Source organism: Chlamydotis macqueenii, chromosome 5, assembly GCF_036417535.1.
Source record: "Chlamydotis macqueenii isolate bChlMac1 chromosome 5, bChlMac1.mat, whole genome shotgun sequence".
NCBI lineage: Eukaryota > Metazoa > Chordata > Aves > Otidiformes > Otididae > Chlamydotis > Chlamydotis macqueenii.
Genome location: NC_141560.1, coordinates 51,604,985 through 51,625,914, shown reverse-complemented (window position 1 = coordinate 51,625,914; position 20,930 = coordinate 51,604,985). Strand labels below are relative to the sequence as shown.

At 55.6% G+C, this 20,930-nt stretch overlaps 1 protein-coding gene across 2 annotated transcripts in view; it reads right to left on the bottom strand.

Annotated features, from left to right (window-relative positions):
• Positions 1 to 884: 884 nt before the first annotated feature.
• The window catches only part of DUSP8 (dual specificity phosphatase 8), a 42,922-nt gene continuing 22,876 nt past the window's right edge, over positions 885 to 20,930 (bottom strand). The window contains exons 1-5 of one of the 2 annotated variants that reach the window (XM_086748999.1): positions 12,626 to 12,819; positions 5,117 to 5,283; positions 2,692 to 2,851; positions 2,366 to 2,489; positions 885 to 2,003 (exon numbers count right to left, since the gene is read on the bottom strand). In XM_086748999.1, the coding sequence (XP_086605125.1) occupies positions 908 to 2,003; positions 2,366 to 2,489; positions 2,692 to 2,851; positions 5,117 to 5,283; positions 12,626 to 12,743 (1,665 nt within the window). In that variant the 5' untranslated portion in view covers positions 12,744 to 12,819 and the 3' untranslated portion in view covers positions 885 to 907. Of the gene's footprint in view, positions 2,004 to 2,365; positions 2,490 to 2,691; positions 2,852 to 5,116; positions 5,284 to 12,625; positions 12,820 to 20,930 lie in introns of those variants that run through there. The other variant, XM_086748998.1, reaches the window with a different exon arrangement.

The following is a 20,930-nucleotide window of genomic DNA, read 5'->3' as shown; positions in this document are numbered from 1 at the left end:
AGCAGCTTCCAGAAGAGAGTTTTCTGGCTCAGTTTGTGTTTTAAGAAGGTTTTATGGTTTGCTCGTTGCTTGTTCGTTTCTAGAAAAAGTGTCCAGAAGAGTCTCCTGTCCCCTTGTCACTGCACACGGAGGGAAGGGGAAGAAAATCTTTGTCGTCGACATGAGCTATAGAAGGAGCCACAGGCCTCAGATATTGCTTAGAAACTCGTATTTCAGATTTAAATACCATACACAGTAAAAATAGAGCTGAAAGTACCGCCCCACATTGTCTGCAAATCATTGCCAGAATGAACAGCTTCAATAAATTAAAAACAAAACAAAAAAATTGAAATATTATTTACGTCTCAATAAAAATTGCAGTAAAACCATTTACCTTTTCCTTTGTGTGTGTGTTTTTGATTTTTTCTTTATATTATATATAATATATATTTATACATGTATAGGGCTGCCCTAGTGCAGCATTTTTAGGATACTTAGCCAGAGAAACACAGGGGAGCATGCTTAGTGCACCTGGGTGCAGGGAAGGGGTGGCTGTGGTCCCCCGCACAGGTGCTGTGCCCCATCCCCGCAGCCAAAATTGTGACCCCTGCCCCTTCCTGCTCGAATTTTATGCCCAAATTTTGAGCGTGGATCTCTGGGGGCTGGGAACCCCCAGAGATGCGGGGGAAGGATTAGGGCAGGTGCAGGAGGGACATTAAGCATCCACCGTTATGTTTCCTGACTCTGGAAAGACTCATTCGCTTTTGCTTCGGTTTTAGCGCGTGTGCTCCCAAAAATGCACGCACAGGTATAAATACTCCACCTCTGCAACCCCGCCACCTCCCACCCCTCCCCTCCCCTCTCCCCCCAGCTTAAATATCCCCCCACCCCATCGCTGTCCCCGCTCTCCAGGTGCTCTGGTTGGGTGTCAGGACACCTCAATGATCTCCATGCTGCCCGAAAAGCTGGACTGTTTGCCGATTTTGCCCAGCTCTTCCCGGGCCCTGCCCTCAGACATGGTCTCCTCGAACTCCATCTGGCAGCTCCTCCGCTTGAACTGCTTTTCGGCGCCAGCCTCCTCGTGCCAGCTGTGCCGCCCGTCCCGTGGCTCAGCCCGCGCCTTGTCCCTCAGTCTGATCTCACAGCTGCCCGCCACCCCGCCACAGCCAAATGGCGGTGGATACGGGCCGGTGCCGGCAAACAGGTTCCCGCCGCTACCACTGGCGCTGCTGGAGTCCTTGCCGAAGTACCAACCGGCCTCGCCGGATGGGGTGCTGGGGGACTCCAGGTGCACCCCATTCCAGGTGGCGGTGGTGGTGGTGGTGCTGGGAGCGGCAGCTGTCTGGCCGAGCCGTGGTGGCAGCCCGTCCTCGGCGCTGGGGCTTTTGCGTACGGTGCAGGCCCCATTAACGTTGAGGCTGAGGCCGTGGGCCGGCGAGCCCGCCGGGTGCCGGTGCTTCCGCCGCTGCCTCACCTTGGCCTCCAGCAAGAGGTCAGGCCCGCTCAGCCGATCGGGGCTGTCCGCTCCTGGGGAGAAGGGGCCGAGGCCGCCAGGGCCCGAGGGGCTGTCCAGCTTGCAAAGTTTGGGGGTGTCCCCAGGGCCAGGGGGTCCAGGAGGGTCCTGTCGTAGGCCGGGTGAGTAGGCAGACTTGATGTCCAGGGAGAAGGAGCGTTTCAGGCGGTTGGTGTCCTGGATGCGCTCGGAGGAGAGGTGCAAGCCATTGAGCCCCTGCTGCAGGGTGGTAGGTGACAGGACCTTCGGGGTCCCACCTTGCCGCTCAGGGTCGCTGTGGGGGGACACCGAGCCGGTGCCTCTTGGCACCTCCTCGGCTTTCTCTGAGGTAGGTGGTGGGGGGTGCCGGCTGCCCTCAGCCGCCTCTGCCGAGTCCTGCTGGGCATCCCCCTCGCCCCGGTCGCCCTTTGACTTCAGGGCCTTGAGGAGCTTCAGGCTCCTCTCGTACTCCAGGAGCTGGCCCAGGAAGTTGAAGTTGGGAGAGATGGATGGGCGACGGTCCTTAACGAACCTGTCAAGAGGCACAGACAGCCCCAGTTGGTGCTTGGTCCTTCAGCAGGGACCCTCAGTAGGGGTGAACCTACTCCCTCAGCCTCTTTGGGGAGAAAAGGCATCATCCAGGACTTTCCGACAAGACCCTCCAAAGAAAGGAGTCTTGGGGAATTACGGGGCCCCAGGATGCCCCAGAGGTAGAGCTGAGACTGCCTCCCCCCTTCCATATTACCGCTCCCAACCATTCCTTGTTGCATGCACTTTATGAAGGGAGGTTTGGTTTGGTTTCACCAACCCTCTCCTTCTGGGCTCAGCCTGCTTTCCTTCCCTGACGTGAAACATACTGGTGTAACCCTTCCCCGCCCTCTGGGGAAAACTCACCTGTAAGCATCATCTGACGACATACCCATAGTCTTCATGATGTAGGCAATGGCAATGGTGGCCGACCGGGAGATCCCGGCCAAGCAGTGCACAATCACCTGGCAGCTGGACACCTTGGCCTTATCTGGAGCACAGGAGAGGAAACAGAGAAAAGCATTGAAGTGGTCGGAGATGTGAGTAAAATGACTCTAGACTCCCTGCTCAACCCTCAGTCCTTTTGTGTGAAAGGACAAGGGTTGCTGGGAGTAAGACCATGGAGGACAGAAGAGTTCAGGTTTTGAAGGCTGAGAACTGGTGGGTCTGCAACCATTGTAACAAAAGCTTACCAATGAATTCAATGGACTTGTCCAGCCAGGGAAGCAGCTTCTCACAGTAGTTGTCATTGACAGGAATGCGCATGAAGTGACTATCACAGATGAAGTCTGGCTTGGGACAGGAGTTGCTGGCATTGAGGACATAGCTTATCCCATTCTGCGTCATCAAGTCCTGGTGGGAAAGAAGCAACTGAACAATCAGCTGAGTTCAGCCAGCACCGACTGCTGAAGATCTGCCATGCCATGCACTCCCTGCCTTTTCCCACCCCAATGATTTCTCCTGTGGGTCTCCCACTGCTGCGTTGACCTAGTTGATGGTAGTACAGCAGAGACCAGCTGAGAAGGTTGTGTCAATTTAGATGTCACAGGTTTGACCCTCAGCAGATATTTACTTTAGTCCAAGTAGAAGTAAGGAAGACCAAAGACACCTGGAAGAGGGTCCCAGAGGGGAAAATCCAAGAATCCCAGTATGACAGGAAAAGGACAATACAAGAAAGAAAATCAGTGAAAACTCTGGCTGAAAGCTTTGAAAGTATCAGCCAAGGGAGAGAGGATGCATCTCACCAAGAGAGTGGGTCAGGTCATTGGTAGCACACTATGTTAACCAACGTCAACTCATGTCTTTGCTCCTGCACCCCTTAGAAACACATCAGGAGTTCTCACAGATCTCTTAGTTGCTCACAGTTCTTCACTGTGAACATAGGTTCCTGTGTCGGGACACAGGCAGGTGGCAAAGGAAACCATCTCTTCCCTCTGTCTGATGCTGGAGTGAACCTGCACTTGTTTTCTGTGACTTTTCTGCTTTGACCACTCAACGATCACCATCACTGCCCATATTTCTGACTCAACAAAATGTGATGGCACAAGGGAAACCTTAGGTAAATAGGGTCAGATGAAAAACTGCAATGAGAAAGTGAGATTCAACCCATGGGCCACCTGTCAGGGAACTGGCTTGCTGGGTGCGTACTGCTGCATCCACACCAACCTCCATTCCTTCCCTCCCAGGGCTACAGCCACCTTCACCTTTATGTGGTGCTGACACCAAATTTGTGGCTCGTCTGACCCCTGTCTCTTTCCTCATCCCATCAGATTAGGTATCACCTTTACAACTAGGGGCAGGTTGCTTATAAAAAATAAGGAAACATCTGTGCCAGCTACCGAGTCTCAGTGCCTGGTCTGCACTATTCCACAAAAGATACAGAATAAAATGGGAGGAGAAAATATGGAGATAAAAGAATCCTTCCACAAGTCAGAGCACGTAGAGCTGTCATGTGAGATCTCTCCTTTGCAACGTGCTGCAGAAGAGAAGCATTGCCCATGCACTGCCTCCGCACTTGACCCCGCTCTGCTGCCTACGAATACAGCATCTTATGGCCACATCACGAGGATGGCAGAAAACACAGCTCCAAAAGATGAACAAAACCCTCTGAGGAGGCAGGGAGGGAAGGAAACCATCAATTTCCCTGCTTGACATTGGCTCCTCAGGAGACCGCACCAGGATTTGGGCCCTGGCTCTCCAGTGACCGGTTCCTGCCTACCCCAGCAGGCTCTGCAGAGCCTGGCCTCGGCTTGGTGGAGCCAGCTCAGCTCCCGGGCTCACATTCTTGGCATTTTTCTCTTTCATTTCCTTCTACTCCCTGTATATAATTTCTCTCTCCCTCCTTTCTGTCTCCAATCCCCCTCCAGCGTCATGGTCCCTCTCCCCCCTCGCCTGCCCTGGGTGAGGATGCCGGCTGGCTCCCTCTTGCCTGCGGTAGGCAGGCGCCCGGCAGCATTTTAACTGCAATTCCTCTTCTTTCTTCTCGCCGTTATTTTTCCTTTAAACAAAATTCCTTCCCTGGCATGACATCACAGCATAGCCCTTCCAGCATCTTTAAAAGGACACTGTCCCTCTTTTCTCCCCTCTCCCCATAGCAAAACTTTGCTCATTTTTGGGCCTCCTGAACAAGCCCCTACCCCTGGCCAGAGCTGCCCATCCCCATCCCACCATGGCTGAATATCCCAGCTTGCTCCCACTCTCTCTGGCTCCCAAAGGAATCGCAAGGTTGCTGAAATGTGTTATCTGGCAGCCTGGCGGGCGAGGCCAACAGCTGGCTCTTGTTTCACATCTCCCCCCAGCTGTGGGGTAACTCCCCCTCCAAGCCCAGGTGTTTTCCCCTCCGTGCTCCTCCTGCCCCTGAGTTTGCTACGGCCACGTGGGAAGAGTTTGACCACCCCAAAGCTCATCAATACAAGACAGCAACATCCTGCGACCACCCTCCGCAGTTCTGCTGGACTCTGCCTATGTACTCCCTGCCTTCAGCCTTCTGGTAGGGTCAGACTGACCTCACTTGGTCCTCCCACCAGGCAGGAGAGGAGTCCTTAATGCCCTCACCCCTCTGCGTGGCTGGGGTCCCAGACGGGACAGGGCAGATGTGTCCCCTTGACAGGGTCGTACCTTGTTTAGGACATCTTTCTGGGAGCCCAGGTAGAGATGTGGCAGGATGCGTGTGGGGCCAACGTTGGCCACGGGCAAGCATGGCTGGGAGATGCTCATCGGCAGGATGGCAGCTGGCTTCCCCTCGCAGAGCCCCGGGAAGCAGGACGAGAAGGTGGCAAAGCCTCCTGCGGAGAAAATGGAGACACTGAGCTCGTAGCACCAAGGCTGAGACGACTGGTACCTGGCACCCCAAGGCCTGGGCTGGAGACAAAGTGGTGATAACCCTGCAACACTGAGAAAAGAGCTTTGAGGAGCACATAGCCACCAGCCATTGGTAACCAGTGCAGACAGGTTGCGATGACTGTGCCATGCACAGCAAGAACGGAATGGAGATCCAGCTCCGATTTTCCCTGCCACAGCTGGATATTAATGCACACGTTAGGCATCTCACACGCTCTCCTCCTCTTTGCATCTTTATTCAAACAACAAGATAAATTCCTTCTCTTGGCTGCCTACCACTCTGAGGACAATCAGGGTCACTTTTTGATAGCAAAACCCTCTAGGGCAGGATGACGACATGCAAGCCCACCAAGGCGCAAAGCTCCCCAGGTTGGGTGAGGTCAGCCCAAACCTTGTCGCAACAGCTATACTTACACATTGCAGTTTCTAAGAGATGCCCCCTCTGCCCAGCCCCGCTGAGCCCATGATTTCCATCATATCAGACTGGACCAGCACATCGGTACCTGCAGGCCATTGCCATTTTTCACATTCTGACCTTACTGAATGTGACAGCAAGCAGTGCCCAATTTACCACATTCAAGATGCTGGGCAGTCATACCCAGCTTGAGCACCTCGAGAGAAAACCCCTAGCTGGGGCCGCAGTAGATGATATCTCACAGCCAGAGCTATCACCATGGTGTCTGGCACGGTCAAAACCATAGTCTAAATGTGAATGAGCCTACCTGAAAGCCAGTCCTCAGCTTAAGCAGCAAGAGCACTGACTTGAGCAGAGCAGCAAGCATTGCCCTGCCTACATGGTGGGCAACTTGGGGAACTGGAAAATCCCTAGTGCTGTTGCACATTTTGTGTGGTTGCATCAGGCCACTAGTAATCTCGATTTGCTCTCACTCACCAATCCTGTTCTCCAGGGCAGAGCTGGGTCTGGCTAGCGATGGCCCAACCTCACTCCCCTCCAGCTGAGGGCATCTGGGCAGCAGCTTGGTGCAACAGAGAAGACCTTGGGTCATATCAGCCCAATCAGTCTCCCTTGAGGTTTCCCCAGCCATGTGAATGAGCAGATGCAGCTTGACATCACCCAAAGGGTAGAGACAACTTTGACTGTCAGAGGGACCAGGATACCTTCACAAGATCCCTCTGAAAGTTCACATCTGGATTCAGCACCATGGGAATCCCTGGTCTATCTCCACAGCTAAACAAGACCTTTTACTGAACCTTTGGTAATGACTTTTCCATTCAGTCTTGTTCCCCTTCAGAAACAGGGCAGCCTTGGCACATTTTCAATTTACCTTCTCCAGCACCTTGCCAGCATTTCTGCTAACCCTCCTGGAGCACGTGGACCTCCTGGCTGCTGGTGTGGCATCCAGGCACTGGTAGGTGCTGCAGACAACCCACCCCACATGTTTGGGAGGTGAAGGTGACGAAGAAGCCAGCGCAGCACACAAAATTATACTCCCACCACCTGGGAACATCCAAGGTCCTTCATCACCCTCCATCTCAGGAGTTCCTGGTGTCAGCTTCCACTGCCCCAAGAGGAAAGTGTTCTCCAACTCACCTCTTTCCTCTCCTCTCATGTTTTTCTGCCTGGTAGCTAACAGCTCCCAGCTTCAAAACTCGACCAAGCCGGGAGGGGTAGAGTTAAAGCACCTTATCTTCTCCAGCACTTCCTTTTCTCTGGCTCCCTCTGAAATGACATCACCTCTCAACTGGGACATTAAATCAGAGCGAAAGCAGGAGGCCCAGCGCAGGTGCAGCACAGCTCCAGTTACTGCTCATCCCTGGGCTGCGTCCACATTGCCAAGGAGTGTAAATCACTGGCCAGAGTCCTGCGTGGACATGTGCGATCTCCCTGCTTTGCCCCAAGCTTGAGTACATGCTGCTGCTGCCTGGGGGATGCTCGAGCAGAAACCCTGTGGGAAAAGTTTCCTTCAGCTGCCCCCAGGGAAGCCTGCGGCACACAGGGTCAAGTGGGGAACAGTTCTGACCCCTGGACTCACGCAAAACAACATGAGAATTTTTACAAAGGAACCTGGCAGTTTTGGGGAGCAGGGTGCATGCAAGCGCAGCCCAGGGGATCAGTGCCTATTCTGATCCCCAAACTCTCACCCTCACTCATACCAAAGAGCCGCCTGAGACCGTGTACAGCTATGTATCGCTCTCTAAAAGCTGGAAGCGCGGGGTGATCTCATAGCTGAAGCAGGTCAGGGCACGCCACTCTCTCCCCCTTGCTCACCCTCACCAGCATTTGCCCGGCAGCAGATCCTCTGCCAGCCCTGCCTGGGGAAGCCCAGGCAGGGGCAGAGGGGGCTGCGAAGCAGGCAGGATGTGTGCAGGGAGTGGCAGCAGCACCCTTGGCTGTGGTGCCTACCCCAGCACACTGCCAGCAACTGGAGGATGCTGGTACCCAAAATGATGCCCATAGCTCACCCTGCTTGTCCCAAGTAAAGTCTCAACCCTGTGTCTGGGAGCCCGGGCATGCTCCCATCCCACCTGTCCTCATTTCCCCCATACTTGCAGCTGCTGAGGAGAGCCCAGGCTTGGGGGAAACCCTAGAGATGGGGCCAAGTACGCAGCGCCACCCCAACCTCAGAGTGGGGCTCACCCCACCCTACACTGGCTGCTCTAGCATGCCTTTCATATTTAGAAAGCAAAGCAGCTCTTCAAAACAACCCCAAAGGCAGTGAATGTCCCTGGCTAGGCTCCAATCGATACCTGGGCTTTCCCCCCTCCATACCCCAGGGCTGTGGATCCCAGCTTTTGCTGGGAGAGAGCAGCAGAGTCCCAAGGGGCAAGAAGTGAGGGCAGCACTGGGTCTTTCTTTCCTCTTTTTTTTTTTTTGCAGTGCGGTGCTGGGAGTGTTGTTTCTTTTAGTACGCGGGGAATTCAGCTCAGGGGGGATTTATATCTGATGTGGAGTGGGTGCCTGGGGATCTCTGGTTTCTTCTTGATGCTCCCCTCGAGCCTGGCAAGGGCTTGCTGGGGACGAGCTGGTCCCTGCACGGCACAACCCCCTGCACTGCTCATGGCTCCGGCACTCCTGAGGGCTCTCAAAACCATTCCCTGGAAAACCCAGTGTCTTCCTGCCTTCTGCAATTACCTGAGGCAGAGGTGGGGACCAGGAGGGCAGAGGGGATGTTTGGGCACAGGGAACAAGGCTAGAAGTGGGGACACCTTCACTGCTCCTGCTGAAGATGGAGGAGGGAGGAGCCAAGAACAAGCATCAAGCAGGTTTCTGCGAGGGCTGGGGGAGGGGATGAAAATCAACCCCCAGCTTTGGTGGGGGTTCATTTAGCAATGCCCCCAGAGACTAAAAACCCTTAGTAGTGTCCAGCTAAAGGTGGAGCTGAAGAGAAATACAACTTTTGGGAGGCAAGGGAGTGCTGTCACCCTCCCAGAGGAAAGAAGGAAACTGAGGCACACAGGGTTGCAGCAAGTTGGTGCCAGAAGAGTGCAACAACTGAAACCTCATTTCTTCCTCCATCCCGGGCTTTGCCCACAGGGTGCTGACCCTCCTTTCCATCTCCTGCTGCGCCCTGCCAGAGACGCCTCGAGACCAGCCCCGTGGCAGCAAAGAGAGGAGGGGGAAAACCCCCACAACTTCTCCCTTACCCCCGTCTTTTCCAGGGCTTCCCCTCTGCAAATTTTCCAGCTGAACATCTGTGACAACCTCCCAGTGAAACAGGATTTGTTGGGAGAACAGATGCCACAGAGGGAAGGCAGCCAGCCCCCAGAAATTCTTCCTGAGCCCATCCATCAGCCCGTGGGGAGATGCCAGTAGCATCCTTAAATAAGCCCCTGTGGTACCAGCACTGCTGCAACTGTTGGGGAGCCCTGCGACTTTTCCCCTTGAGCAGCAATCTGCACAGTGAGGAGCCCCTTTGCCAGTCTCTCTTCACACCAGCGGCTGCATAAGACCCTGAGATGGCTATAACCAAAATGAACAAAAAGCCCCAGTGCCAGCACCGGGGCACTGGGCATGGAAGACCAGAAGGTGAAAGGAGAGAGGCGTTGAACTGTTGAGCTGGGACCCTCTGCTGTCTTGGCTGTCACCTTCAGGTGGTCTCTGGGGACATCCAGCTTATCGTTGCAACACTGACAACATCTCAGGCATCACCCATCACCTGCAAGTTGCCCTGCTTCCCTCTCTGCCAAGGCAGGGCAGCAGTGGTGGGAGGGTGACACAGAAGGTGACAAAGTCCTGGCTAGGGACAGAGACATGGTGTGGCATCATTTTCCTCCTGGTGGTAAGCCACAGCTTTGAGGATTTACAATCCATTGAGCTGCATGGGTCGTTAGGGGAGATGCTGCTGGGTATAAAAGGGAGTTGTGGGGCACATTGAGCAGCTCCCTGCTGCTCCCTGTGTCCCTTCCCACACCAAGGCCATCTTCCTAGGCTGGAGGCATAAAGTGAAGACAGGGAAACAACAGGGCTTGAAAACCCTCTCAGGTCTCCCTCTGATGGCTGCAGACTGCCTATTTATCTCCAGCCCCATGGACTCACGTCCTTCACAGTCCCTTGAAACAACCCAACAGCTCTGGCCTTGATGCTTTGCCCCGTCAACTGCAAGAAGCCATGAAAAGGCTGCCCTGGCACCTGCCTCACCCCAAAACTGGTCTTTGGGAGAGCCACATGCCTTTTGAACACTCTCAGCCCCAAGAGCCTTTTAAATGCATCTCCCCTCCACCCTGAGACACACTGAGTAGCAGGGACATGTCCTGTTCGCCAGCCTCCCGTGTGCACACTGGAGCACATCCAACCCAGAGCCCCTCAGCAGGAAACAGGGAAGAAGAAGTGACATGTCACCTTGCTGTGCCATCAGTCTATGTCAGCAAGGAGAAGGAAAACAGAGAAGCTAGAACTGCAAACCCTCCCTGGGACAGAAGCCACCCCGCTCCACCTCCTCAATCCCAGCTCTCACACCAGGAGCTGACAAGAGACCTACTGGGGAAATTAAAGAGGTGGTTTATAGCCCACCCTCATTCATAACGAGTGTTAAAGAGCAGCAACCAGAACTGATCAGAGACCAGTTCCCCATGCAGGTGCTGGAGGTTTTGCAGCAGACCGCAGCCCCATCAGCGGGATTTGCACCTGTGCTTGTACTGCAGACCCTCTGCCCCCCTAAAGCTCCCATCAGCTGAAGGGGCTGCAAGAAGCTGGGCTCTGCCCAGCTCTCATTAAAACGCCTGCGGTGGCTGAGTGCTGCTGCCAGGGCGGCACGTGGCGAGGGGCAGCGGGGCATGCAAGCAAGCACGTGCCTCGGCTGCTGCCGGAGCAGCCGCCACACCAGCACGGCTCCTCCACTGCTGTGCTGGCTCAGTGGCCGGGATGGTGCATGGATGCCCCCTCCCTATCACCCAAGACCCCTGGGGACACGCTGCTCCCGTGTCACATCTGTCCCCAAGTGTTAAACCACCTTGCTGAACTGAGGCATGGCAGGAGATGACGAAAGCTGGGGGGATCTGCAAAACCCCAGCCCTCGCCTGCATATCGTGCTCAACCTTGGCAAAGCAGTAAGCCTGAGCATTCAGCCAAGCATCTCTGTGGCAGGCTGAATTGAAGGAAGGAGAGCTGAGGAGCCAGGCACACCACATGTCAACTCCAAGAGCCGCTGGGAAAATCCCTCTTTGCAAAACGCCGTCTCCCTGGCTCTCCGGCTGGGTGGGAGCCTGTTGGTGCCGGCAGCTAAGCCGGACGGCGTGATGAAACGCTGCTGATTGCCTTACTCACTGCGCTCCGGGAAGCTCCAGGGCTTTGTCAGCACTTCCCGCTGCATGAGACGTTTCTGAGTTTTTCCACCTGCCTCTGTCCTCACTATTCCCCTCCTGGCAACGCAGCCCCCTTAGCTTTTCCCCAGCCCTGCCAGCAATGCCTGCTGCGGGCATCTCACTTGCTTGCAAGCCCTTCGCACTCTCCTGGGTGAAATCCCGGCGCTCCGCAGCCTGGCCATCTCGCCCTCTCCTGGTTGATGCTCTTTTACTTCCACTCATCTCAGAGCATCTGAGAGAGATGTCCGGTGCTCGCCTAATACCCCTGGCCCAGCCCCTGCGCTCTCCCCCAGCCCAGGTTTCACCCTCTCCCTTCTATTTGGCACCAGATTTCATCACCCCGCTGCTGGCTCCCTTTTTTTTTTTTTTTCCCCAAGCAGTGGGGATGAGAAAGCCGATGAATCAGCCCCATTATGGATTCATGTGAATTCCCCGTTTCCCCAATGGTCATCCCGAACAGCCTCTCCCTATCTGCTGCTTCCTAACTCGTACCAGCTCCCCGTCGGCCTTGCAGGCTGGTCCCAGACCCCCCACCCGTTCCCCGCAACGAGTAGAAAACGTCCTTTAAAAAAAAAAAAAAAAAAAAGGAAAAGCGGCAGAAAGGAAGCCCTCCACCCACACAGCCACGGACACACTCCCCGAGCTGCTGGGCTTGATTTTCCCCCGGTGACTGTGCCTGCTTTGGACCAGCCTTACTCGTTCTAAGTAAAGCAAAATGTGTCATTTCCAGGAGCGACTTATTACTAATGACACCATCACCGGGTTATGTGCTTCATGCCACAAAAACCTGTCAAGCACTTTTAGCAGGCTCCCATTTTAAGCAGTGATGGAGGGGGAAGAATCTTGATTCAACCCTTCGGTAATCTAGGTCATTCCAGGCTCGGCACATTTTTAAGCTGCTCCAGTTCATATCCCCTGCCTCCGCTTGCCCTTCACCCTGGCCGAGGTGGGGGGGAGACAACACTGAGGCTCCCCCCCCCACGCCCCCCGCCTTTCTGAGAGAAATTCCCCCGAGGACGGGGGAGCGGCAGCCGCGCTGGGGAAGCGAAATGGCTCCGCCGGGCTCCCCCAGACGATCGCTCCCTGCCCGCCCCGCCGCCCTCCCCGCTTTGTCCCAGCCGCGGATGCCCGCAGCCTCGGTGACCCCTCTAAACCGGCACCCGAGGGAGTCGGAGCGGCAGATCCCGCTCTGGCTCCCGCAGCCTTCCTCCATCCCTCCTCCTCCTTCTCTGTTCCGTTCCGCGCCCTCGCCAAGCTTACCCTGATCGAGACGGGTTAATGGGGTCCCGGAGCGGTGCCCCCCACCCCACCCTGGCCAGGCTCCTGCGGGAGAGGGCCAGCTACCACCGCAACCGCCTCCGCGCAACTGGCCGGGGCCCGCCGACCGCTTCCCCCGCTCGCCGGCTGCCTGCCCTCTTTGTATCGGCACAAGCCCATCTCCGTCCCCCGGGCCAAGCGGGGCTCTGAGCAAGCCCCGTCGCGATATCCCCATCGGAAGGAAAGGAGCCGGCCGGGCTGACCAACCTCTCACGTCCCTGCTCTCCTTCATCCTCCGCACCCTTATTTTCAGCTTCATCTGCCCCTCGCGCGTGTCTGGCCAGAACTGGTCCTCGGAGGGAGCAATCATCACATCCAGGGGCATCCGGGCAGCTGGGCCGCGGCTGGCGGGGGCACCTCTCGCCTTAGCCAAACAGCTGCCGGGCAAACAAAACACTCAAAAAAAAAAGCCCCCTCAGAAAAAAAAAAAAAAAAGCCCCCTCCTCACTCCGCGGCAGAACACCGCCAGCCTCTCCGGTCTGCAGCCTTCAGGCTGAAAACATAAAAAGCGTCACAAAAAAAAAAAAATATATTGGAGCGGGGTAGAGGGGTCTGCCGCGGCCCCCTCCGCCGCAGCCGGTAGAGCTCCACCCGCGGGCGGCAGCAGCCCCCGACCCGCCCGCGCGCTCGGCGGGGACGCGGACGCGCACAGAGCCGGGGCGGGCGCGCCGCCGCATTCCTTACTCAGCACACAGACACGCAGGGGAACGCCGGGCCCGGCGGATGCTTCGCACCCCCGCTTAAAGGCGCAACCGCGATTTTCTCCCCCGCCCAAAGCTCCCCCCTACCTCCCCTCCCAGCGAGCGGTCGCAGCGGAGGAGTGCGTGATCAAAGCCCCCGCGCCGGAGGGAGGATGCGGGGCCGCTCTTCATCCATCCCCTGCTGCACCGCATCCTGCCCTCTCCCCACAGCTGCTCCTGGCAGCACCGACGTGCATCCCCGGCGGGATGTTTGAACCCCGGTGCCAGGAAGGGGGCAATGCCACGATCCCAGTTTCCCAAGGGGGAAACTAAGGCACAAAAGATTAAGTAACTTCTCTGGGGGTCTCCATTGCAGGGCAGCGCCGGGGAGCAGATAGCAGGTCCCTAACTGCCAGCTCACCTTTCCTCTTGCTGTCTCCACCAAAAGCATCGCCCAGGAGGGATGCTCACTCTGGAGGGGCTGCAAACAGCTGGAGGAGAACAGGCCCCAACAGCCTTCTCATACACAAAAGTCCAGCAAGACGGTGTGCACATAGGAATGGGCTTTCCTAGTCCCACTGGGGTCTATCCATCAGCAGTGGCTTCTGAAGCAGGTGGGGGCTGATGTGTTTTTGTCTATGCATTCATCCTGGGGGAGAGAATTACTTGCCCCCCCACCCCCACTTCCCACCCGTGGGTCTCCTTAATAAGTCTCCACACAGTGCCTTACGAGCTTATTGGTCTGAGCCCAGGCCTGCAGAAAATCATTCAGGATTATAGTGAGCAGAGGAGCAAGGCGGGGGGGGGGGAGGAGAAGCATGTATTGTGCCTTTGAAAATCTGAAGCTTTACGGGCTGAAAAACCCCAGGCTGAGCCATATGTGAGTGACTTCAGTGTTTTTCCTTTGAATGACATCACATGAGATGAGGTCATTGGCATTAACTAAGTGCTCTCCCCTCCCCCCCCACCCCGAGCGGAGCCAGCCTCCTAACGAGCCTTGTTGTTGTAACAAATATGGTTTGATTATTATCAGATGTGGGTCAGAGGCTGGATAAAATTCAAAGCATGCTCCAGCTAGGCTGGAAGAAAGAGGAGCAGCCTTCCCCCAAGAGCCATGCTTGGGAAGCGGCTCCCACAGCAGCTCCCCAGGCAATTGGTGGTCCCCCAGTCTGTGGTCCCCCACGTCTGCCGCCACCACCCTCCCTATGAGGGAGGGTGCATGATGCTGGTGGCCAACGCCAATGGCTCCCGGCAATGGAGATGCCTCCATCTCCCACCGCCACTTTGCCAGTGGTGCTCTACCCACACTGACGGGCAACTTGGCTGTGACCCTCTCTGTCAGCTGCAGTTGGGGCTCCACTGGGGTGGAAACCATGGCTGGGTCGTGCAGGGGCAGTGGCCAGCCGGCCACTCTGTGCCAGCCAAGGGAGATGCTGCAGGAAGCATGTGGTGAATTATGGGGTGCAATCATCAACCTGTCTTTGACCCAGCGGTGCACAACCATGCATTTGCCTTCCCTCGCTGCCCTCCGGTTGTCTGACTCCCTCAGGCTTGCAAGAGTCTCTGGCACAAGTTATTTAGGTACTGGCAAGTTCCTTCAGGATGTGTTTGGACCCAGTTTTCAGTTCAGGGAGCTGAGCATGACCACGCAGCCCTTGAAGCAGGAGGCTCACCAGTATTCCACATCCCTCTGACCCTCAACGAAAAGGCAAGCAAGCACAGGTAGTCAGCAACCCCCTTCCTTCACCAGCATGAGGTCCAGCCACATGGGGATGCCACCTGCAGCCACCATTCCCCAGGCAGCATCTTCCTCCTCGCTCCCTCCCCATCTTCTTCACTCCTTTGCCAGGATCAGGGTAGGGGTTGGAAGCTGGTGCTGGGGCAGGGAGGAGCTGACAAGTAGAGAGACGGAAGGCGATGTCCGTAGTACTCAAATACACCGCACATAACAGCCGCTGCGCATCGGTCCCTCTCCCTGGGTACTCCTCCAGGCCAAGCTGTTGCCCATCCTGCCTCCAGCCTCCTAAATAAGGAGACAGCGGTGCATCACCAGCCTTGCTTCGCTCTCACTGCTACAGCACTCACTGGAAAAAAAATTTGCTGCAACGGGGTCGGAGACACTCAAGCACCCCGCCTGCAAGAGCAGGGAGCAGAATGAGCCGCTGTTCAGCACCCACGTACCCATCGTGGCAGCACCTATAGCCTGGCACGAGCCCAGCTGGGCAGTGGCCAGTGGTTCCTCTCTCCACCCAGCGCCGACCTTTCACAAGCGTGCAGCACAGGCCCAGGGAAAGGGGGAGGCGGATGAGGGGAGGCAGGTTTCTCAGAAGGAAGGAAACCATAACTGCGCAGCAGCTCCTGCCTATCGGGATCTCTTACTGGGGAAGTCGCCTTCCTCCTGTAAACTTTCCAGAAATGAGAAATGAAATTACACTGCGATTTTGTAAGTCTTGGCAACCAGAGGGCTGCTCTTCCCTAAGCCTCTGTCCCTCTCCGCCTTCGGCCCTTTTGCTCGCCTTTTCTGGGTCCGATGGTTAAAAACGCGGCTGGAGGGGGAGGGGAAGCTACTCGGGGTAATTATAGAATCGGGAAAACAAGTTGTCTGACGACAGCGTTGCTAAACAGGGAGGTTTAGAGCATAGGACTGGAATACAATCAGCTCGCACATACGTGACCTGGCTTAACCCCTCCCAGGGATGCAGCCGTTGGTCCTGCTGGGGCCAAAACCCTCCCAGGCATCTCCTGGTTGTGGCAGAGGGAGGGAAGGGGGCACCTTACCCCGACACTGTGCCTTGGGCTGCGGACACGGAGCACTCCCGAGGGCCACCGCCGGGTTAGGTGGCCGGGGTTGGATGCCAGCACCCACAGGATGGGGGCTGGAGGGCAAGAAAACACAGTCCTGCCCTGGCCAAAGTGGTCCCAGGCAGCTTTGCTACAGGAAAGAAAGCAACTCCTCTGGTGCCACAGACCCAGAGATGTTTTCTGTGAGAGGGGGGAGATTTGGAGAGTTACCTAAACCTCTAGGACTGTAAAAATCACAAACCTTGGTGTCACCATTTGGTTTTTTAAAAAATGCCTCTCCCACCTGGCTGGCAACAGCACTCTACCCCCAGCCCTCTGGACAGCCAAAAGAAAAGCATCACTGCAGGTAATCCCCCTGCGCCCCACCACCTACAGCCTGAGAAATGCCGGGCGTAACCCCCTCCACAGCACTTCTTACCCTTCTTCCGTTCCCGAACATCACACAGACAGTTTGTAGATGAAGAACAACCACGATCCCCATCCACATTATTTGCAAAGCTGGTTCTTCAAAACTCCCAAATCTGGGAGAAGCATGAAATTGAGAGTCCCACGTGAGTGCTGTTTCCCATCTCATCCCGCCCCCGCACCCTCCTTATTCACACCCACACTCCTGCCAGCTTCTTTTGGTTCATCACGGTACGCTATGGGATGGAGACGTTCACGGGCGGGCAGAGGTGCTTGTGGGGGGTTCAGAGGCAGTAATTAGACTTTAAAAGAAAAACTTGTGGGCACATCTGATGGATTGACACCAATAAGTCCACAAGCCTGGTGATGCCTCAAACAATCCCAGTGCTGCATCTTCAGGCCCCTGTACTGAGCTGCTGCAGTCAGAGGACGAAGTCCACCAGTTAGTGCATCCTGCACGTGCTATGACCCCAGCAGACACGCTCATATACCCAAGTCATCAGAGGAAATTGTGATGCTGTCCAGAGCGGGCAATGAGGAAGGTGACCATCAAATAACCAGATGCAGTGAGGTCCTGCTCCCCTACTTCCATCAGACACCTGCTGACTGATGACCAAGGTGTGAGTGTGTTCAGGGTATTTTCCTTAGGTTTTAGATGATTTTTTTTCTTACATTGGACTTGTAAAGACGCCTCAGTCCTGGTTCTGGATTGTGCTAGGCATCAGCCATGACAAGCTTTTGTTGCCTTTTGGATGCACACGCCGTCTCTAGCCCCTGGGACCCTGACTAAAAGCAAGCCCCCTCTGCTCTGCCCTGCCCAGGTGCTGCTTTTGCACCTGCCTAGTCTGGCTTTTTTCATTCACCTTCTCTTTCCCTCTAAAACAGCCCCAGTCCGACGTGTTTCAAGAGGAGCAGGCAGCAAGGGAGAGGTGATGCGGGCATGTGGCTTCTCACTGACATGACAGGCAAAAGCATCACGGTACTTTCAGCCAAGGACGCGCAAAGTCACATTTAGCTGCCCTGATGTTTAACCTCCTTTTAGGACGGTCCCTATGCAGCACAAAAAAAAAAAAAAAAAAAAAAAAAGTGCTTCTTTTTTTTTATTATTATTAAAATCACCTGTCCCTGAGTCCTGGTTTCTAAAATAATTCCAGCCAGTGCTGAACCCACTCATGCCTGGGCAGCTCAAGTCAGCTCCTGCAGTGGAAATCCCCTTTCCTTTTTCACTACTTCATTTTGTCCGCTCTGAAGTCACCAGCCTGTGGTAGATTCCTCCAAAATCCCCCAAATCTCAGCCCCCTCTGGATCACCGCTGCTGCGCAATTACAACTCTCCCCAGGACGCGCCGGTTGGCTGCGGCACCACTGGGCTGTTGAGGACCTGGGTCACGGCCAGCGCTGTCGAGGCCAGCCTGCTTGCCGAGGAGGAGGAGGATGGTGAGTGGAGGGCTGGGAGGGATTTCTCGCTGATGATATTGTTACATTCTTTCCGAATCCTGGGAGTAAACAGACGCTCCAAATTTAGAAAGAACTGGACTGGAAAATTTAAACATTCCTTGAAGAATTGGTACAAACGGGGTGGTGGGGGGGCTGAAGATGATCTCACACGCGCTCCTGAGCCAGATGAAAAGCTCATGACTCGAGTTCAGAAAGCAAGCGAGGGGCCTGTTTCAGGTCGGAGTGCGATATCGCAATGATAAAGCTCCCCTGATGCACGAAACTGCAATGGAAAGAGCCTCTGCCGTGAACAGGGGTCACAACCCCAGCAGTCTGGGCTGAGGGGACCACCACTACTGGCCATACTGCCACCCTGGTTTCATCTCCAGCTGCCGTACAGCTCTGGGTGCAGGAGAGAGGAGCCCAGCACTCAGCCCAAGGACCAGGCGTAGGGACAGGATGGGTGCCTGAGCATCAGCTGGACCAGCATCCCAAGCCCTCGGCTGTCGCTTTTATCCACTGAACGGGAGCGAAGGTAGATCTCCCCACGCTCCACTGCAGCTGGACAAATGGAGAGGAGGTGGTGAAGCTCAGCACCCAGCAGCTCAGCACCATGCTGCGGCTCTGGCTGGGCTCCAGTACAAGAGATGGCATGCGGGAGCCATCAAGGAGTGATGCAGCCAGGCTGCTGCTGCTGCTGCTGCTTCATAAACAGATAATGGCTGTTAATAAAAACCAAGCAGAAGTTTGCAAAGGGCAGAAGGGGGGAAAAAGAAAACGAGAGTAAAAAAAAAAAAAGAAAAAAAAAAAGAAAAAAAATCAACCCCCCTCCCCAAAAGCAAGGGTTTGTGCTGAAGTAAACAAAGGTTAAAGAACAGTCAGGCTCCTGCAGGAATAGCAGAGCTGGGCCGGGAGGGAGGGAGGGGGCATTACGTAATGCAGGAAAAATGTTGGCTCCATTCAGTTTTCCACCACTTCATGTGATGTCAGGAAAACCATATAAATCAACAGGCTTTCTGCTCCCACGGATGGAGGGCAGCAAGCAGCACTATTTATACTTACACAATTTAAAAAAAAAAAAAAAGGGAAAAAAGAAGAGAAGCCGATGATTTCCAAGACTGGGAATAATTGACTCAGATTCCTCCTTCCCAGCCCCGCTGGAATCGCTGTTTCTGGGCTGTTAACCCTTGAGGTGTCCCTGCTGCTGCTCTTGCCACCCCCAGCTCCACTGCCCTTGCCCATCAGCCTCCATCAGCTGCTTCAAGGGTTTGAAGGATGATTGGCAGGAGGCACATAAGAATGGTCAAGCATGGTGTTTGCATGAGATGGGGACACCGAGGCATGGATGCGTGTCACATCTGCCAGGACCGAGAAGAGCTGGGGAGCATGGAGGGGCTGCATAGGGCTGCCACACCAGATTGGGGACCTTCAGGACAGGGTTCCCTGGGGTGCTGGCATTCCTTTAGGGACAGGCTGAGATTTCAGGACAGGACCCTGAGATTTCAGCAGCCCTCGTCAGCCCGACTCCTCACTGGGGTCACAAGCCACCTCCAAGGAGGACCAGGGCATCTCTTCTGGGACACGGGATGGGTTGGGGCAGGACAAGGTGCCTGAGCCCAGAGCAGACAGATCAAGAGGTTAAACCCCACCAGGGCAACGAGTCAGAATCAGGCCTAGGTGCACATCCCACCCTAGACCTCCCAAGCACTGTGGAGCTGCCTCTAAAACAACACGGCTGCTGCCCACACCACAGGCAGGAGGAAGCTGTGCCTATCAGCAAGCGTGCCCAGTCTTCCCCTGGATGCTCTCTGCAGCTGCTTCCAGTCATGATTCCTATGTAAAATGCTGCCGCCATGACCCAGTGTTCTTCATTTTGGTTTTCATTTTTTCCACTTGCTGATGTTCCGCACCAGGCTGCGGCCCTGTGGTGCTTGTAATTAGGGAGGTCAAAGCTTTCTTTGGCACCTAGCGCAGCCGGGCTCCTGTTTTGGGGTCTGGGCTCCTGGATCACATGGGGATGGAAATGGCCACCCTGAAGATGGAGGATGTGTGTGTCCAAATGGGGTGCAGACTTGCTGGCAGGGTGCTTGGTGGTGGCGACGCTGATGGTCAGGGGATGGCACACTGCCAGCGCTCACCCAGCATGGGGCATGCCGTGCATGCAGTTGGGGTGCACCAGTACTGTGGGAGTTCCCCAAGCCTTCCCTCTCTTTCCCCAGGATGAGAAGGCTCAGGGCTTTCAAGGCCACCTGACCCAGCCCTCTCCTTGCTCCAGGAGGACTTTTGGGCTGGGGGTTTGCAGTCAGTGCACAGCGCTGTTCCTCTCCCAGCCCTGGGAAAGCGCTGGCAGGTTAGGGGTGCCAGGGTCATGCCGCGCAGGCTGTTTCCTGACTTCTCCCAGTGACTAAGCAGGTTCCTTCCCAGATGCGACTGAATCCACCTTTTCCTTCTGCACCACGTGCCAAGCCGTGCCCTTGTTTGTGCTGCGACAACCTTGGAGCCACCGGCATGGCACGCCTGCTGGGGCGGACCAGGGGCAGCCGTAGCAAGCTCATGGCAGCATCCTCCAGCACTGGCCTCAGCAGAGCTCCTTCAGCCCAGGCCACATTAATTAGCTTTAACGTGATTTCATGTATTCCCTCCTTGCTTTTGAAACCCTCAAACCGGGGAGTTTATTCCCACTTCTTCTCTGCTCTGTTCTCTCCATCACAACACAGCTGCTCTAGTTCAACAGCACTTACCCATGCCTCACATGGGCAAGGCTTCCTGAATGCCACCTGCTTGTGCCACCTTCCACATCACAACTACCCCTTCCCAGGGTCTGTCACGCTGCTGGGTTTGCGGGGACAGTTGCTCCCTCCGTCCCTGCGATGTCCCAGGGACACAGAGGTCGGTACCCTCCACCTCAGCCCCAGTCGCCACAGGACAAGCATGGGTTTGGGGAATGGAGATGATCGCCATCTCTGCTTTCAGCACGATCTAGGAGCCTAGCTGAACTCAGAGGGGCTGCGTGGGGCAGCACCTACACACCCCTCCGTGGCAGAAAGCTCGGAGGTGGGCAGCCAGCCGAGCGGACACCCGGCTGTCCCAGACACAGGGAATTAAAGGCAGCTTTAACTCTCCCTTCAGCAGCTCACTGCCTCTTTCTCCTCCTCTCTGCTGGGTCGAAACATTTAATTCATCAGTTGT